This window comes from Orcinus orca, chromosome 6 (assembly GCF_937001465.1).
Source record: "Orcinus orca chromosome 6, mOrcOrc1.1, whole genome shotgun sequence".
In the NCBI taxonomy this organism is placed as follows: Eukaryota; Metazoa; Chordata; class Mammalia; order Artiodactyla; family Delphinidae; genus Orcinus; species Orcinus orca.
The window spans coordinates 16,075,922-16,092,666 of NC_064564.1; the positions used below are offsets into that span (position 1 = coordinate 16,075,922).

At 52.7% G+C, this 16,745-nt stretch overlaps 1 protein-coding gene across 8 annotated transcripts in view; it reads right to left on the bottom strand.

Moving 5' to 3' along the window:
• Nucleotides 1-14: 14 nt before the first annotated feature.
• PTK2B (protein tyrosine kinase 2 beta) overlaps nucleotides 15-16,745 on the bottom strand; it is a 139,974-nt gene continuing 123,243 nt past the window's right edge. For 6 of the 8 annotated variants that reach the window (XM_033429800.2, XM_049711752.1, XM_033429799.2 and 3 more), the window contains 11 exons: nucleotides 15,531-15,735; nucleotides 12,575-12,683; nucleotides 11,309-11,374; nucleotides 10,545-10,670; nucleotides 5,863-6,009; nucleotides 5,605-5,640; nucleotides 5,212-5,236; nucleotides 3,811-3,857; nucleotides 3,101-3,238; nucleotides 2,762-2,842; nucleotides 15-1,089 (listed from right to left, as the gene is read on the bottom strand). In XM_033429800.2, the coding sequence (XP_033285691.1) occupies nucleotides 874-1,089; nucleotides 2,762-2,842; nucleotides 3,101-3,238; nucleotides 3,811-3,857; nucleotides 5,212-5,236; nucleotides 5,605-5,640; nucleotides 5,863-6,009; nucleotides 10,545-10,670; nucleotides 11,309-11,374; nucleotides 12,575-12,683; nucleotides 15,531-15,735 (1,196 nt within the window). In that variant the 3' untranslated portion in view covers nucleotides 15-873. The remainder of the gene's footprint in view (nucleotides 1,090-2,761; nucleotides 2,843-3,100; nucleotides 3,239-3,810; nucleotides 3,858-5,211; nucleotides 5,237-5,604; nucleotides 5,641-5,862; nucleotides 6,010-10,544; nucleotides 10,671-11,308; nucleotides 11,375-12,574; nucleotides 12,684-15,530; nucleotides 15,736-16,745) is intronic. The other 2 variants (XM_033429801.2, XM_004270691.4) reach the window with 1 other exon arrangement.

A 16,745-nucleotide genomic window follows, 5' to 3' on the forward strand; every position in this document is an offset into this window, starting at 1 on the left:
AATCAAACCACAAAGCAAATGGTACAATTTTAATTCCTCCACAAGTCAAATAGAAAGAAGGTAAAAGAGTGTTCTGCACAAACACAAGAACGGGAGGGAGGGAGTGGTTGAGAAAGGGGGAGAGAAGACAAGTAAGAAAAGAGAAGGAAGGGGACAGGGAGGGAAGAACGGAAAGGGGGCGAGGAATGCGGGTCCAGTTTGGCCTCGTCTCTCCCCTTCTCCCCTCTTGGCGTGTGGACAACACAGCCTCCTGTGTCCCGACTCCCAGTAGCTTGTCCCTGGACTGTCCCAGGTCTCCCCTCAGGGGCACATACGGCTGTCAGTCCAGACCAAACTCACATTAAATAAATTCCACTATACACTGTACAAGAAAGCCAGGTCCATCCCTCTTGGCACCAGCCGCCCGCCTCCCCAGAGAGAGCCCCTCCCGGCCCCTCCCTCTGTGCACGGCGTGGGGCGGGGCTCCGTGGGCGGGGCTCCGTGGGCGGGGGAGGAAAGAGAAGAGCTTGGTTCCCCAGTCAGCCCGCCCTTCACGGGACGCGTAAAGCCATCGTGGCCGCAAGGGGCCCCAGCGTGGCCCCCTCAGGCCAGGCAGCGGTGGCTGGCGGACAGCAGCCACGCTCCCTCTGAGCCCTCTTTGTCACCCCCTGCCGTCTGCAGCCCTGAGTCACCTCTGTCCAGCTGCGGCCTGAGCAGCACAGTCTGGGGGCGGGGTGGGGAGAGGGGACGTGCAAAATGGCAGGGGAAGGAGGACTCTCCTCGCCTGCCCCCCCCCCCCGGGGGGACCCATAGGACCGAAGGTCAGGCAGGGGCCGGGGCAGGGAGGGACACGGCGGGCGGGGGCGGAGACGCAGGCGGGAGGCGTTGCCCTCTTCACTCTGCCAGCGGCTGGGCCAGGTTGGCCAGAACCTTGGCCTGGTCCACGGCGTCCAGCAGGTTCTTGGCATCCACAGCCAGCGTGTGGGAGGCGGTGAGCATCTGCCGTTTGCACTCCTCACTCAGGGAGGTCACGGCGTTTTGCTGCGCCAGTCGCATCTTATTGATGAGCTCCGCCAGGTCCTTGTTGAGCAGTTTCTGGGTCCCCTCGATCTGTAGGAAGAGCACACGGGAGGGGCTGGGACCCTGAGGGGCCGCGCCGTGCAGGCCGGGAGGATGGGGAAGCCACACGGGAGTCCACCTGGCGCTGGCCCAGGAAGTCGGACGTTCTCTGGGGGGTGGGTCTGACCCAGGCTTGGGCTGAATCCAAGGCCAGTGCGGGCTGGGGGCCAGGTCGGCAAGAACAGACACTGCAGGCACCCCAGGCCCCAGCCCGCCTACGCCAGCGCCCTCCGATCCAGCCCCAGAGACCCTCCCTTTGTGCCCTCATACCCTCGTGCTGGCCCGACGTGGGTGAATGGTCAGGGGTCAAGTGCATTCACTCATTGGTTAACTGTGTACCATCAAATCAAGAGATCAGCGACAGCGGTTTGGGCTGTAGGGTTTTATTTACTACCATATCCCCATGCCTAGTGCACTGCTGAACATATACTTGGCGCTCAAGAGATATTTACCAAGTGAAATGAATGACTGCCACTCTCAAGCCGGACGGGGGCTCCTCTGGGTTCTTGCTGCCACCCAGAGGGGGCGCGGGAAATGCCCAGACCCTCCTGCCCTATGCGTGGTCACAGTGGGGACAGTAGTGGGCTGCAGTGGTCGCCTGTGTCACATTGCTGACCACCGGGAGATGGTGGATCGAAAGCTACAGCCTGGCAGGGGGTGCGGTGTTCTGCTGGAGCCTGTGGCTGGTTTCCAGACAGAAAACCAACACACATTCAGAGGCACAGCCTCAGTCTCCAGTTCTGCGGTAACAAATTACCACAAACGCCGTGGCTTAAAACAACGCAGGTTTATTCTCTTACAGTTCTGGAGGTCAGAAGTCTGGAATGGGTCCCATGGGGCTAATGTCAAGGTGACGGCTGGGCTGCGTTCCTTCCGCAGGCTCAAGGGGAGAATCTGTTCCCTGCCTTTTGCCGCCTTGAAAGGCTGCTGCCTTCCTTGGCTTGCGGATCCTTCCAGCAGTGGCATCATTCCAACCTCTGCTTCTATCATCAATCTCCTTCTCTGACTCATAAGACCTCTGCTTCCACCTCCCTCTTACAAGGACCCTTGTGACTACATTGGACCCACACGGATAGTCTCAAGATCCTTCACTTAATCCCATCTGCAAAGTCTCTTTTGTCATGTAAGGTCACGTAGTCACAGGTTCTGCGGATGTAGACATCTTAGGGGGGCATCACTCTGCCTACCACTGGGACCATCTCAAGTTAGAGCACCAACACTCCCATTTTGGTTTTCAGTGATTGTTTCTCACTTAAATAGAGAAAATCGATTAAATGATCAATTGAAGAAACCTTAACGGCTATTTCTGTGACACACTCACCTTGACCTTAGTATGGAGGGTACTAGACAAAGAATCACAGGGGGCGGTAAAAAGAAGGGTGTGTCATCCTTTGCATGTCCTCACGCAATAAGAAGTCATCACAACCATCTGAGACCTAAACTAGGAAATTCACCCTAGGAAGCTGGCCGGGTCCCCGGGTGCCAACTCGGGCCCCTTGTGGTGCCTTCCCAGATATGCCGTGCAGAGCCATCCGCTGGCGGCTCCCAGCAGAGAGGAGGCTGCCCCAGGTGGCCCTTCTGAGTCTTCTGTGTGAAACACATCTGGGGCAGGTGAAGGGGGCATGTGACAGCTGATGTCACCGACTGGCACAAGGACACTCACCTCTGTCCGCGAAGACGACGGCAAGGACGGCAGGAGGTCGTCCACACTCGCGATGAGCTTCCGCAGCGTCAGGCCCACGTTCTGGGAGAGAAAGGGGCGGGGCGACCGTCAGCTTGGCTTCTTTTGAGAAAGCCACGTCTCCCTGGGGAAGAGCCCTCCTGGGATGGTGCCTGCCTGCCGAGGGTACCTGGGACTAGATTCCCTTTGACCACCTGGCTCTAATGGGGGTCTTCCTGGGAAAGGCACCTAGCCGGCAGCCTGGGATGGTCGGCCCCTCTCCCTTCCTTCCAGGGCTGAGCAGCCCGCCTCCCCAGGCCACGGCTCCGCCCTGCCTCTCACCTTCACCACCACCACGTAGCCCTCGGGGGGCAGCTGGCAGAGCTCATTCTTGAGGTCCAGCACAGCCCGCACCAGCTCCATGACGTTGAGGTACACCAGGTCGTGGGTCCGGTCCAGGTTGGCTGTGGGCTGGATGGACTGTGTGGGTCGGGGGAAGAGAAGCAGAGGGCCCAAGGGGAGGGCGGCGAGTCAGGGGCACACAAGCCATTCTTTCCTGGGCAGGCACTGCCCACTCAGGCGTCAGCCCAACTGCTGAAGCCTCTTCTCCGAAATAGTAGCGCCCTGTCCTGGGGGTGCCTCCCTCCCTTCTGCTTCCAGGGCAGTGGTTCTCACATTAGAGTCTGCCGGGGAGTCTTAAAAACATACTGCTGGCCGGCCTCACACCAGACCAACTGAACCATCCCCTGGGCCTGGGGGCCACGTGGTTTCAAAGCTTGTCAGAGGATTCTAACAGGTAACCAAGGATGAGAACCGCTGTTCCAGAGTGAAGCAACCAGCGTGGGCCCCACAGCCACGTGGGTGCTGGGAGCCCAAGCACGGCTGGAGAAAGGGAGGCGGGCCACACCCCCTGCTCCTCGGGCTGGACCAGTGAGCTTTCCTCCAGGTCAGGGAGGGGCCACGGGAGACAGGGCACTGGCCTTCCCTTTGCTTTTTTATGAATTAGCTGTGTGGCCTTAGACAAGGTCAGCTTCAGCAGAGCCAGCACCTACCTGCACGCCCAGCCTCGGTGGCTTCTCTGGGGGGCCCATGAACTCCGCTGCAAGGGGGGAGGGGGGACAATGAGCGCAGGGTGTTCTCAGCACCCCGACCCCTCCCTTCGTACCTGCTGCTAACCCAGCAAAGCCCCTCTCCACTACTACGAGGAGACCCGGGGAAATGAAACCTGAATCCCAGGACGATGGTGGGGAAAATAACCTCTGGCCTCCCTGGTCCTCTGTAGTCAGGGATTTCAAAGACAGAAAAAGCCAAAGTCACGCAGAGATGGAGTGATGGCAGGGGCTGTTCCAGCCTCGGGGCTGCTGCACCCTGGGCCCTGACACCCTGACCTTGACAGTCATGAGGGAGAAGCCCATTCTGCAGGCAGCAGGTGTCCGTGGAGCCCCGCCCAAGTGCAACAGCTGCTGTGCAGTAGATTTGCGAGGCTTTTCCCTCTTGTCTGCTTTGACCATTCGGGGTGGGTGGGGTCAAGGAAGTGAACTGGTAGAAGCAGCATGCTATTTCCTCCCCACTCTGATGAGCAAAGGCACACACAAGCCCTGTGTAGCTGCCTGAAGTAGACGTCAAAAGACCTGGGTCCACTCTCACCTCTGCCACCAGGGAGCTGGGTGACCTGGGGCAACTTACTGACAGTCCCAGGCCCTCAACTGTCTTCTGTCAAATGGGACGGTTCGCTCACAAGGGACCCTGCAGGAGCCAGACTACTGCCTGGGCTCAAATCTGAGCAGATCTGAGCTCTGCTAATCACTAATCTTTAGCTCTGCTAATCACTGTGGGTAAGTCACTTGACCTTCCTGTGCCTGTTTCATGTCCTTTGTAAAATGGGCATCGTAAGAAATTGTACCTGTCATATAGGAAGGACTGCTGTGGGATTAAACGAGTTGACATTTTTCAGCACCTTGGGCCAGTGCTTGTCACCATCATCACAGTCATCAGTCCCCCCACCCCATGGTGATGAAGAGCCTGGCTCACTGCCAGCTCCACCCGGCCAGCCTGCCTCAGAGGGCCTTTAGGCTCCAGGAAAGACCCTGCGGGCTCAGTGGGCCCCGCCCTCTTTCTCTCTCCTGTCCCTGGGGCCTGGGGAGGAGCAGTCACCTGGGAGAGACGGGTGTGGGTGGGAGATAGGATCACCAACTCCTCCAAATAAATGCAGCCACCCAGAGAGGTGGGAAGAGGCGGCAGACCGAGGGGGAGGGGTGGGGCGGAGGGTGGGAGGTGGTGGATATCAACTCCCAAACCTCGCTTCTCTGCACACTCTGAGCTCAGACAGGGCAGACGTTTCTTCCAATTGCAAACACACTCCCTTTGCCGCTCTCTGCCCTGGGCAGGGGTGGCGGCTGCTCACAAGATGTCAAGAGGAAACTCCCGCCAAGAGGAAGGGCGCTCACACTTACTGTAGCCGACCTCCTTCTCTGGGGTCTGGAAGGAAGGAAAGAGAACAGGTCACTGATGCGGCCCTGGGACCACCCACGTCCCTCCTTGGCTTGTTCCTCACCCCCAGGTGTCCATTTAGAGGTTTAGAGATCTTAGCTCTAGGAGGACCTGGGGACCTCCTGACCGGAAGTGACCTGGGGGCCCTGTGGCCAAGGAAGGCGGCGCTAAGGGTGCAGCTCAAGTGTGAGCTCAGGGAAGGAGCCTGTGGAGATCAGAGTGAAGGGGAAAGACGTGCTCCCGAGGTGAGAGGCAGAAAGGAAGAGATGGGCAGGCCTGGAGCCAGGGTCCCCCCGCTGACTGCCAGGCCCTCCCAGGCCTTCCCCCTAAGGCAGAGACCTCTCGCGGTGACTTACCAACGGGGACTTGTCATTCATGTAAACCATGGGGTCCTGCAGAGGAGGAAACCAAAGCAGAGGACTTAGGATTCTAGAACTAAAACCCCCAAGGATGCGTGGAGAGCGCTCACTCCAGCCAGCTGGGGAGGCGAAAGGGGACACAAAGTGACACGGCAGCCTGGACATCTCTCCCAGGGGAGCACGGTTATCAGACCGTGCCCAGCAGCACCGCAGGGAATGCGTCCCTTCCCGCCCCGGGGCTCAGCGGCCGCTCACCAGGGATCTCTCCTCCTGCCTCAGCCACTGGTAATCTTCCACCATCTGCTTCTGCTGCTTCTCCTGGAGCTGCCGCATCCTGACCCTCTCGGCCTCCCACAGCTGCTGGGCCTCCTCTCGGCTGCTGGGTCGGATGAAGTCCTCCTCCTGGGAGGACAGCAGGGAGACAGGAGAGGACACAGTAAGTCCAGTCCCCACACCCAGGAGGGACAACCCTCTGGAGAGCTTTGCGGGAGCCACACGCCTTGGCCTCACCGGCTGCTTTTTTCTTGTAAAGTTGTCCTTAAATCTGCAGCCATCTATGCAGACAGTTATTTGTGGGTCCGTCAGCCGCACATACACGCCTGTGTGTCAGTGAAATGCCGAACCCAAGCGCACATAGTTTAACAGGCATTGTTTTCAAACGATCACGTGATCTGTCACTACCATTTTATTTTCAAATAACTGTCCTAATAGTATTTTCTCAGTTGGCATTTGTCATGGCTACTGTCACTTAGTACAGTTGGAAATGCAAAGCCAGCCCTCTGGGAAGCCTTGGGACCTTATGGCCACCTAAGACCGCGATGGCGGGTCTGGAAGCTTCGAGGAGCAGTGGTGTGCTTTCCCCCAAAGCTGTCCACAGTGGGGTGGGACCCGAGAGGAGGAGCGACAGCAGGCACCCATCTGATCATGCCTCTTTACTACAACATACTCTTTATTAAGAAAGTAGCTTGGGTTATTTAACCAAAGGTTAAAACAAATGCATGAGCTAAGAGGTAAAGTGAAGAACACAATTTAAAGAAATAAGGATCTATAGATACGCAATAAATGCTTCCTCTCCCTAGCTTTATTTTTTATTTTATTTTTATTTATTTATTTTGCGGTACACGGGCCTCTCACTGCTGTGGCCTCTCCCGTTGCGGAGCACAGGCTCCGGACGCGCAGGCTCAGCGGCCATGGCTCACGGGCCCAGCCGCTCCGCGGCACGTGGGATCCCCCCGGACCGGGGCACGAACCCGCGTCCCCTGCATCGGCAGGCGGACTCTCAACCACTGCGCCACCAGGGAAGCCCTCTCCGTACCTTTATTAATCTAACCCTGTTTTAACTCATTTGTGGGGCTTTGGATCTATTCATAGTTCTACCTGCTATTTCTTAAACAGAAGGTGTTGCATGTTTTCCTATTAGTTCTCTTCCCTCAATCTTCCCCAGGGTTCATTTATATAAATATCTTCTCAGTCCCTTTAAACTGGCTTGCATTTTTTCTGCTGCACAACATTACTTGGGTCTCCTGGACATAGGAGTGTTATTGGCATTCTTTAGATTGCATATATCCTGGGGCGGCCTTTGCCAGGGGCATGTGACCTTTCCATGACATTCAGGTTGGCAAGCCACTCAGATCCTTTCCTTTGAACTGGCCAGTTTACACACAAGTCACTTACATAAAATGCTAAAAATTATTCTCACTCTACTTTAGCAAGGCACAGTCTCTGCCAAGCCTCTAGAAAAGATTATCCCACCAAAGTCTCTAAAACACACTTGAATATAACACACAGTTTGAAAATAGTTACACTGGTATGTTTCTCCTAGGCTTGTTCAGCTACAATTACTGCTCTCAGTTTCTAACAATACTTCTCATCATAAGTTTATTTCCTTGCTGAAATATTCTTTGTTACTCTATTCAGTAACTGTTTATTAAGCAGCTACTATATGGCAGGGATGGAGTTGGGTGCTGGGAGGGCCGTGATGGTTAAATATGCAGTGTCCCTGTTCTCATGGGTCCAAGTAACCAATAGTAGAACGGGGTTTCTCAACCTCAGCACAATTAACATTGGGGACAGATAATTCACTCTCAGGGGGAAGATTTCCTATACCCTGTAGGATGCTTACAGCAACTCCACCCACTAGACGCCTACAGCACCTCCCCAGTTGTTTAAGAAAAATGTCTCCAGATGTCACCAAATGTCCCCTTGGAGTTGAGAGCTACTGAGTTAGATCTTATTTTAGTAAAACAAATTTCAGAACATAAGAGTATTTCATAACCATAGAATTGATAAAAATAAATAAGATTTACTTCACAACAGTTGATGCCCCCAAATGAGGGGATTTTAAGGCTGTAAATATCCTCAGTTAAACGCCAACACCTGCAAACACAATGGCATGTCTACCGTAGGCTAGTGACAGATAGTGACAAATAGAAACTAAGTGTCCAACATTCTGAAGATAGAGTTAGGAATCTCCAGGTACAAGAAAAATGTACGGACTGAGGAAGACTAGAGTAAATACCAGTAGAAGGAGTTGCCAGACTCAGGAAAACACTATGTAGTTTTGTAATTGCCAGAAGAAGATTCCTACCGCTCAAATGTCTAGCATGCGCCAGGCCTGATCACCACCTTACCAAATATTTTAACATGCGTCGGTAGATGTGTTCCTATGTCTTCCAGTTGTCTCATAACACTCAAGGAGCAAATTATTATTATTATTTTAAATTGGACCTCTTCAGGGCTTACTGGTATACCTCAGGTGTTCTTATCAGGCAATGAATGCTTACATTGCTGGTCATTTTTAAGAGAAATCAGGTCCTTGTGGTGTTTTAAGATGACTCTGATAAGCTTTGACACCTTTTATAAATTGGCTACCCCCCATCCTGCCAGTCTTATTTCTACCTCCACACGCACCTGCCTTGTTCTAGAAAAACTGCTCCTGCACTCATCCTATGGTTTCCCATCACTCAATCTTGGCTCCAACCAATGCTCTGCCTCTGTCATCCCCTGCGTCCCAGTATTTTCCCCTCCGAATCTTCCCCATCCACTGAGGCCCAGCTGCAGAAAAGAAGCCGGAAAGAGTTGTTTTTCCCTCTGAGCTCCCACTGCACTTTCGCTGTACCTCTATGTGCCACTCACAGCTTTGTGGTTTGCATTTCAGGCAAGTATGCACCTGCCCCGTTCCTCTGGCTGATGGTAAGCTCACTGAAGGCAGTTCCCCCTTCAGAACCTAGGACAGAGCCCAGCAAAGTGTCCCTTTAAAAAGGTGCTGTTTATTGAATTCTATTATTATTTTCAACCTCAATTGTGAGGTCTTCAAGGGGGAGATTGCTGCCATCCTGACGCTGGTATGGAATCCCACAGATTCTCAGATGAGTCAGGCAATAGAGTTAGTCAGTAGAAAAATTGTTTCTGTGGGAACAGAAATCTCTGATTTTTGTTAAATGCTTTCAAATGCTTTGCAGGGAGCCTATTATACCTTTTCAGCATTCTGCCTGGAAGAGGCTTTCTCGATGTTTCTGATGTATACCATGAAATGGAGTTTATGTTTTTAACTTTTATTTTTTTTTTGCTTATTTTAAGAAATGCTCATTATGTTATTTTAGGCAGACTTTCCTTGTGGCAAGTACTTCTAAACCCCTGACAGAAAAGGTCTTTTTTTCCTGCCACACAGTCTGTCTTTACGGAACTGAACAAAGTCCTTACGGTGAGTCAGGGATTAGACAAACGCAGTGCCATCCCTCAAATGTACAAAATACCTTCTTACTGAAAGGATGCATTTTAAAGCCAATCTCACTAAAACACAATTAATTATGAATAAAGAGTCAAGGGCAGGAGAGTGGAGGAATTGAACACTGCCTAAATGATAGTGCATGCTTAAAAATGCAGTTTTATTATCGTTAAGTATATGCTAAGATATAGATTGGTTAAATTAATGTAAAAGAAAAATGAGCTAGGTCGGGGGATATTGATTCCACTAAGATCTCACTGCCTAGAATTCGAAGTTATCTTAATCATTTCAAAGTTTTACTAAATTAAGAATAACGGCATAGGATATCTCAACATACTTTCCCACATTTTGTAAATGTATTATAATAGAAATGTAGTTTCCCCTCAATTTTTAGAGTCTTATATGGTGAGCCTGAAATATCGTGCATGGCAATGGAGTTAGAGCTAAAATAATAAGGGTTTTAGTCTGTTATGTCACATATCAAGACTCCGTTTAGTAAAATATATCAAGTGTTCATGGCAACTGACCACGGGGACCATTTGTACTGAAGGAGAAGATGGGTGAGGACAAGTTACAAGTGGACAGGCAGAGGTGCTCTTTTTTGTTTGTTTGTTTTAACAAGACAATTAGAAGCTAGTCCATAAAATACTCAGGGTCTCATTGGCAGCTGAAAATAAAGAGGTGACTGGGGAGGGTGTGGCTTAGCCCCACACGAGCCCCCAAGCTCCTTCTCATACAGCAGCAACTTTTCCAAAGCAGCAGGAGTGGCAGCCACAAGGAAGCCTTTCCTCTGACTGAGGAGAGATTGAACAACCACAACAATCAGACAGGAAGGGCAGAGCAGGGCGGAACCTCCAGGATCTTTCACTTTTCTGGCACCATCAGGCTTGACCGCCCTCTTCCCATGAGCCTTCACACTATCGCCAGGGCGGAAGGAGGGGGGGCAGATTTTACATCCTTCGCCACAGTGCCAGAGTAGGGATGGGGCAGGTCTGGGTCCAGCTGGCGTCCTCAAGAGCAGCACCTGGCTTGGCCCCTTAACTCTGATGTGCTTGCAGAGGAGAGGGAGTCACAGAGCACCTCAGTGGCCTGACTGGTACATGGAGGGCACCTCCTGAGCCCCAGGATGTGCAGTTCCCGGTATCCCAGGTACCTCCCTCTAGCAGTCTCTTCGGTCCTGGCTGGGACCCAGCATGCAGAGCCCTCTTACCCGCATGCTGTGGCGCTTGAAGACATTGTGCCGGTGGAGAGGTGGGGTGTGCAGAGAGTTTACGGGAGATGGATACTCCATAGGGCTGGTGAGCGTGGGCGAGCTGGCACACAGACCCTCAGGGACCTATTCAGGAGAAGCAAAGAAGCACCAGGCACAGGGACAAGGCAGGAAGGTGGACAATTAGCTGCTACAAACACAAGCACAAAGAAACGATACAAGAGCTCCATGGGAGAAACAGGACTCGCTCTCCAGGAGCTAATAAAGAACAAGGTGTGGGCATTTCATTGGCCCCGTTTGGGAGACACGGCGGAGCGACATACACGGCTCTCGGCTAGAAGTCAGCACAGACACGGTGGTCTCTCTTCCATCCAACAGCCCTCCCTGTGACGTGGTGCATACCATGGGTCCATGTGTGTTACTGACCTACTGAGTACGTCTCCTCCTTCAGGACTCTTCAGAAAGGAGTTATATTCCATCATCATGTTACAAATTTGACAGATATGATTAACCCACAGGTATGTGTATATATAATACACACCTTAAAAAAAACCCCACTATTTTAAACATCGCAAAAGGGTATGTTTAAACATCGTAAAGGGTATGTTAATTCTTTTCTGGGTACCCGAGAAGAGCCAATGCAGGCCATCTCCATTGCCCGAACAGGTGACTACTGCTCCTCTAAGGCACGAGGATGGAGTTTCAGGAAGGACCGAGATGAGGAATGGCCCTGAACCGCCCCAGCCCTCTGGTTACATGTTTACCTGGAATTGCAGCTTGGGTGCTAGAAGGTTGGTTTGTGGAGGGGGTCTGTACTTGGGCCGGCTGGGCTGGAGAGAGAACACAGAAATGAGTCAGTCCCTGTCTCTCTCCTTGAGTGAGCACAGCTCACCAAGGGGAATATCAGGTAGGAAACAGGTCAGGCTCGTTCAGGATGAAGAAGATGAGGAACAAAGTTATCATTAAAATCATATGCGTCCACTAACTGCGCATCTGTTACTACTGAGTGATGGGAGGGTACAAAGAGGCCAGCCTCTCTGCCCTCCTGGGGGGGTTACTGATCTCTGTGTGTAGCCTCCGCGGAGGTGGGAGTGCCTGCCAAATGAGTACTCAAGAGCCACAGACACCCAGAGGGAGGTCATGGAAGGCTCCGGCACCCACAGCAGCTTCACGGAGGGGATGAAAACCGAGCTGGGCCTGACAGCAGGCAAGGGGGACAGTGAAAAAGGCCCTGCATCCATAGGGATTTGTTATGGACCGAGTGTCGCCCCTCCCCCCCCACTCATATGCTGAAGTCCTAACCCCCAGTGTGAAGGTATTTGGAGGTGGGGCCTTTGGGAGGTAATCAGGGTCAGATGATGTAACAAGGGTAGGGCCCCTATGCTGGGATTAGTGACCTAATAATAACAACAATAACGATAATAATAGACACCAGAGCTTGCTCTCCTCACTGTGTGAGGACCTGCGAGAAGGTGGCCATCTGCCAGGCAGGAAGAGAGCCCTCACCGGATGGGAATCCGCCAGCACCTTGGCCTTGGACTTCCCAGCCTCCGCGCTGTCTGTTTTCTAAGCCGCCCAGTCTGTGGTGCTTCGTATGGCACCCCGAGCTGACTACTACAGGCACGGTCCCTCGCAACCCACCCACCTAACAGCGGCGCAGCGGGGCACTGGCTCCTGTGCCCAGAGATGCCATGGACATGGGAGGCTGCACCTCAGGGGCCCAAGGCTGCTCCCCATCATGTACCCTCAGGGTAAAAACACGAAAAGGAAAAGTGCTCCAGTCTCTCAAGGGAAACATTTCCGGGGTGATCCCCTGCTGCAGCCGTCCCACAAGGTGCCTGCTCCCTTGCTGTCTCAGATTCCACCTGCCGATGTGCTGATGGATGGTTGGGTCGAAGGGCTGAGAGGACCATAGGGTGCGATCCTACCTACGCTGTGAGGGGAGTTACGCAGCGAGGCCTGGGAGGGGCCGCACAGGGGCCCAGCTCTGCTGTGATTCACAGGGTCAGTGAGGCCAGGGCTTGGCTCACCTTGGGTGGGGGTTCCTGGAAGGCCGTGGGCTCCAAGATTTTGGGAGGTCGGTAGCGAGCGTTGCTCTCCTGCTCTATGGCAACGTCCTTCTCCATCTGATAAATGTCACTGCCGGGGAGTCAGGTCAGATAAGGAGAGAGAAACAGGGTCAAAAATGCTACTGGGGGCTCCTCTCTGTGCTCCACCACAGTCTGGATCCCATTCCCATGTCCTCTGCAGAATGCACTGGGGAGACCCCTCAGAGACAGGCTGCAGTACGGATGCTGCAGCCCCCCTCACCGAGGCTGGGAAGATCACGGAATGGGTCCAGGGTGGGGAAAGGTCCTCGGAGAACGAGTCCTAGCCCAACCGGACAGTGCGAGTGTGTCTCCTGCCCATGTCCACATGCCTCTTGCCCTCCTGTCCCTCCTACTGGCACTGATCACCTGTATAGATTTCTGATGTCCCAGACAACCTCATGACAGAGGCCCGTGCTCTACGTCTCCTATTTTTCATTAAACCTCCCACCCATGCATTCCTGGTGTGTGCTAATGGGAAAGGGTGGTGGATTCCCTCCCAGATTAGCTAAGTGCATGCTTCTTGCCTTTTTAACCCAATCTGGTGGTTCCCAACCTGGGAATCACAGACCTCAGAGGACTCGAATAATTACAGGGGGTCCGTGAATCCACATGTTCACACGTGTACCAAGCACTGTCTGTAGACAAGTATTATGTGCTCTTGAAATAAATGTCTAAGCCCAGGATGGAGCCGCTACTGCCCAGGGGGTCACACCAGCAAGCCAAAATGCAGATAACTTTCATGTCCCTCTAAATGCTCTGCTTGACCAGAAACAAAGTACCACCCAGTTGGCCAACCCAAATGCCAAACCAGCTCTGGGCTTTATACGTACTTCCTGTTCTCTATTCATCCTCTATTTTTCTCTTCCTTGTTCCTTATTCTTTATCTTATAAAAGGGTCCTGACTTCCACCCCATTTTGCACTCTGGCCCTTGGGCACGGAGACTGCCACTTCATGGAGTGTTAAATAGTTTGTCTGTATCACTTAAATTGTCTTCTTTAATAATTTTTAACAGTACTACTAAATATGTAATATTTGGTATTGTGTTTTCAGATGTATATGCATTATATTGTGTGCAATAAAAAAATCATTATACGGCTTACTGCATTCTGTCAATCAGTGGATTCTAAAAGTGTATGTTACATGGAAGAGTTCTCAAAATTCAACATTAAGAGGGTTCTTCCTACCCCCAAAGATTGGAAGCCCTCATGAAATCCTTTCTTAGCTCCAGTGGAGGACCACCAGGCTGGGGCCTGAGGGAGGTGTCCTGGGGTCATCAGGGTCATCTGAGAGGCTCCCCATGTGTCTCAAGCCTCCAGAATGAATGAAGACCCCGTGACCCCAGAGCTTCTGACCCCCTCAAGTTACGTCTTTCAAACACTTTTCTCCCGGAACCCTTTGGCTTCTCAAATCTCCCTTATAAGGGACCAACAGATGAGTCTAGAATTAATCAGGAGCGTCAATGAAGAGAGAGTCAGGGACAGAGAGGCCTTCTAAGCTGGAGGTCTTGCAGACTGTGTTGGAGCCCTGCCTGCAAACAAATGCAGCATATCTCCCATTGCCTGGACCTGGGGTTCCCAGCCTCCCCCTGGGGCTCCTCCCCACAAGGCAGTTTCTGGGGGCTATTTTCTTTCTCCGAAAAAAATGCCCACATGTTGACAACAGTGTTTAAAGTTGCAGTATTTAACATTAATTAAACACTAGGTTCCCTAACGTAGGAGCCAGTAAACTAGGCCCACAAGGCCAAATACGGTCCCCTACCTATTTTTGTGTAGCTTTAAACTAAGTATGGTTTTCACATGTTTGAATGATTCAAAAAAGTTAAAAGAAAAATATTTTAGGACATGTCAAAATTACATGAACTTCCAATTTCAGTGTCCACAAGTAACGTGTCACTGAAACCCAGCTACACTCATCATCTTCGGTTGCTTCCAAGCTACGGCAGAGTTGAGTAGTTTCAACAGAGACCGTATAGCTTGCAAAACCACAAATATTTATTGTCTGACCTTTTGTAGAAAAAGTTTGCTGACCCTTGCCCTAAAGGATGACAAAAGAAGTCAGACCACCCAAGGGGGCACTGGTGGCAGGCGGGCCACCAAGGCAACAGGATTACCCTCTAAAAGGCTCTCCAACAGCAACCTTCACCAAGGACCTCCCAGCACCCGGGGGTAATGGCTCTTGGGCACCTGAGAAGGATCAGACCCTCAGGCCACCAGTGCTTCATTCAGAAGGGACAGGGGATGCCTGTCACTGTCTTCACAGCCAAAAATCACTCCTTTCCCTGCTGTCTGGGGGGAACAATCAGAGGCAGAGGAAAGGCACAGGGGTGCTGCCAGGGAAGCAGGTCCCGTGCCCAGGCTGGTTGCCTGTAAGATGCACCCCAAACCTCAGCAAAGAGCACAGGCACTGCAGTGAAAGTCTGATGCAGCCTTTGAATTCAAACCTAAAATATATCTTCTGGGCACATACTAGGAGCAACGCCCTGTGCTCGCGGTTAAGAGATGCAGAGATGGTGCGGCTGACCCCACTCTGCGTCTCTGAGTTCATATATCTGACAGTGAACTCGGCTTCAGCCTCCTGCCTTTGACACAGCACTGAGCCTCTGTAAGGCCTCCTCCACTGGGAGGATGGGCTAACTCCACTTGGACACATGGCGCTGTGCTGGCCAGGGGGTGGGATGAGGTGGGGGCGGTCCCAGGGCAAGTCCCAGCCCCACCTGCCATGCCTTGGGCACTGAGTCACCAGCTGAGCCTGAATTCCCTCCTCCCTCGGAGGGGACCAGGACGCCGGCTGCAACTTTTTTAAGGAAGGATGTTGTAAACCTGTAAGCGCTATTGAAGAGGAGACCTGCTCTTCAGGGGCCCTGGGCCTGTAGCCCCCTCCGGCCTCCTTGCTCACCTGAGGCTGCACACGAGCTCAGTGAAGCGGGGCCGCTCACTGGGGTCGTAGTCCCAGCAGCGGGTCATGAGGGTGTAGAGAACAGGTGGGCAGAGGTCAGGCTTGGGCAGCCGGTCCCCCTTCTCGAGCACCCCGATGACATCCTTGTTCTCCAGCCAGAAGAAGGGCTGCTTCCCAAAGCTCAGGATTTCCCACATGCATACGGCTGAGGGCGGGAGGAGACATCTCAGGGCCCCTGCTGAGGGGACTCTTGCCTAGAGAGGCAGCCCACCCTCCCCAGGAACAACCGGGCAGTCCGCACTCAGCGCCTGCCAGGGACCGCCCTGCCTTCCTTCGTTCCCCGTATAGCATCCCTGGAATCTTGATCACTATGGCAGTCCACCAAGGGACCAATCACCTGCATCCGTAAGCGAACTAATCCCCCCACCCCCCGGCCCCTTCCACACGGAGCTGTTAGGGTCTGTGGGATGTGGAGGGGACCATCAAAGGCACATCATTGGGACCACTGGTGCCTTCTCTTAGGAGTGGGTGGAACCTCCAACAGAAAGCTGGTATATATGTCAGTTGGGACGTATATACACTACTATGTATAAAATAGATGACTAATGAGAACATACTGTATAGCACAGGGAACGCTACTCAGGGCTCTGTGGTGACCTAAATGGGAAGGGAAACTAAAAAAGAGGGGATAGATGTAGATGTATAACTGATTCACTTTGCTGTACAGCAGAAACGGACACAACATTGTAAAGCAATTAGACTCCAGTAGAAATTAATTAAAAAAAAAAAAAGAAAGAAAGAAAGCTGGTGTTCAAAGCCTAGCACCAATGCATGCTGCCTATGTGACCACGGGCAAGCCCCTGACTCGCCTGAGCCTCAGTTTCCTCATCTGGAAAATGGGAAGAATAATAATGAGATTTTACTGGGCTGGCTCTGGGGACCTGAGAGGGAGAATCTACACAGTTGTGTGCTCTGTAAGCGGCTGTCCATCTGTCACCTGGTTTTGCTTTCACCTCACCCTGCACCTCCTTCTTGGAGAAAACCTCAGCTTTGCCTTTGAGGATCCCCTCCAGGGTGGCCCACCTTAGTCCCGGGGCTGGTTGGTGGAGCACATGCTCACCTCAAGAGCCTTTTCTGGGAAGATGAACCCAGGCTGGCCCTTAGCCCATGTCACCCCCGACCCACCACTGGCCTCCCCACTTCTGGGACTTCTCA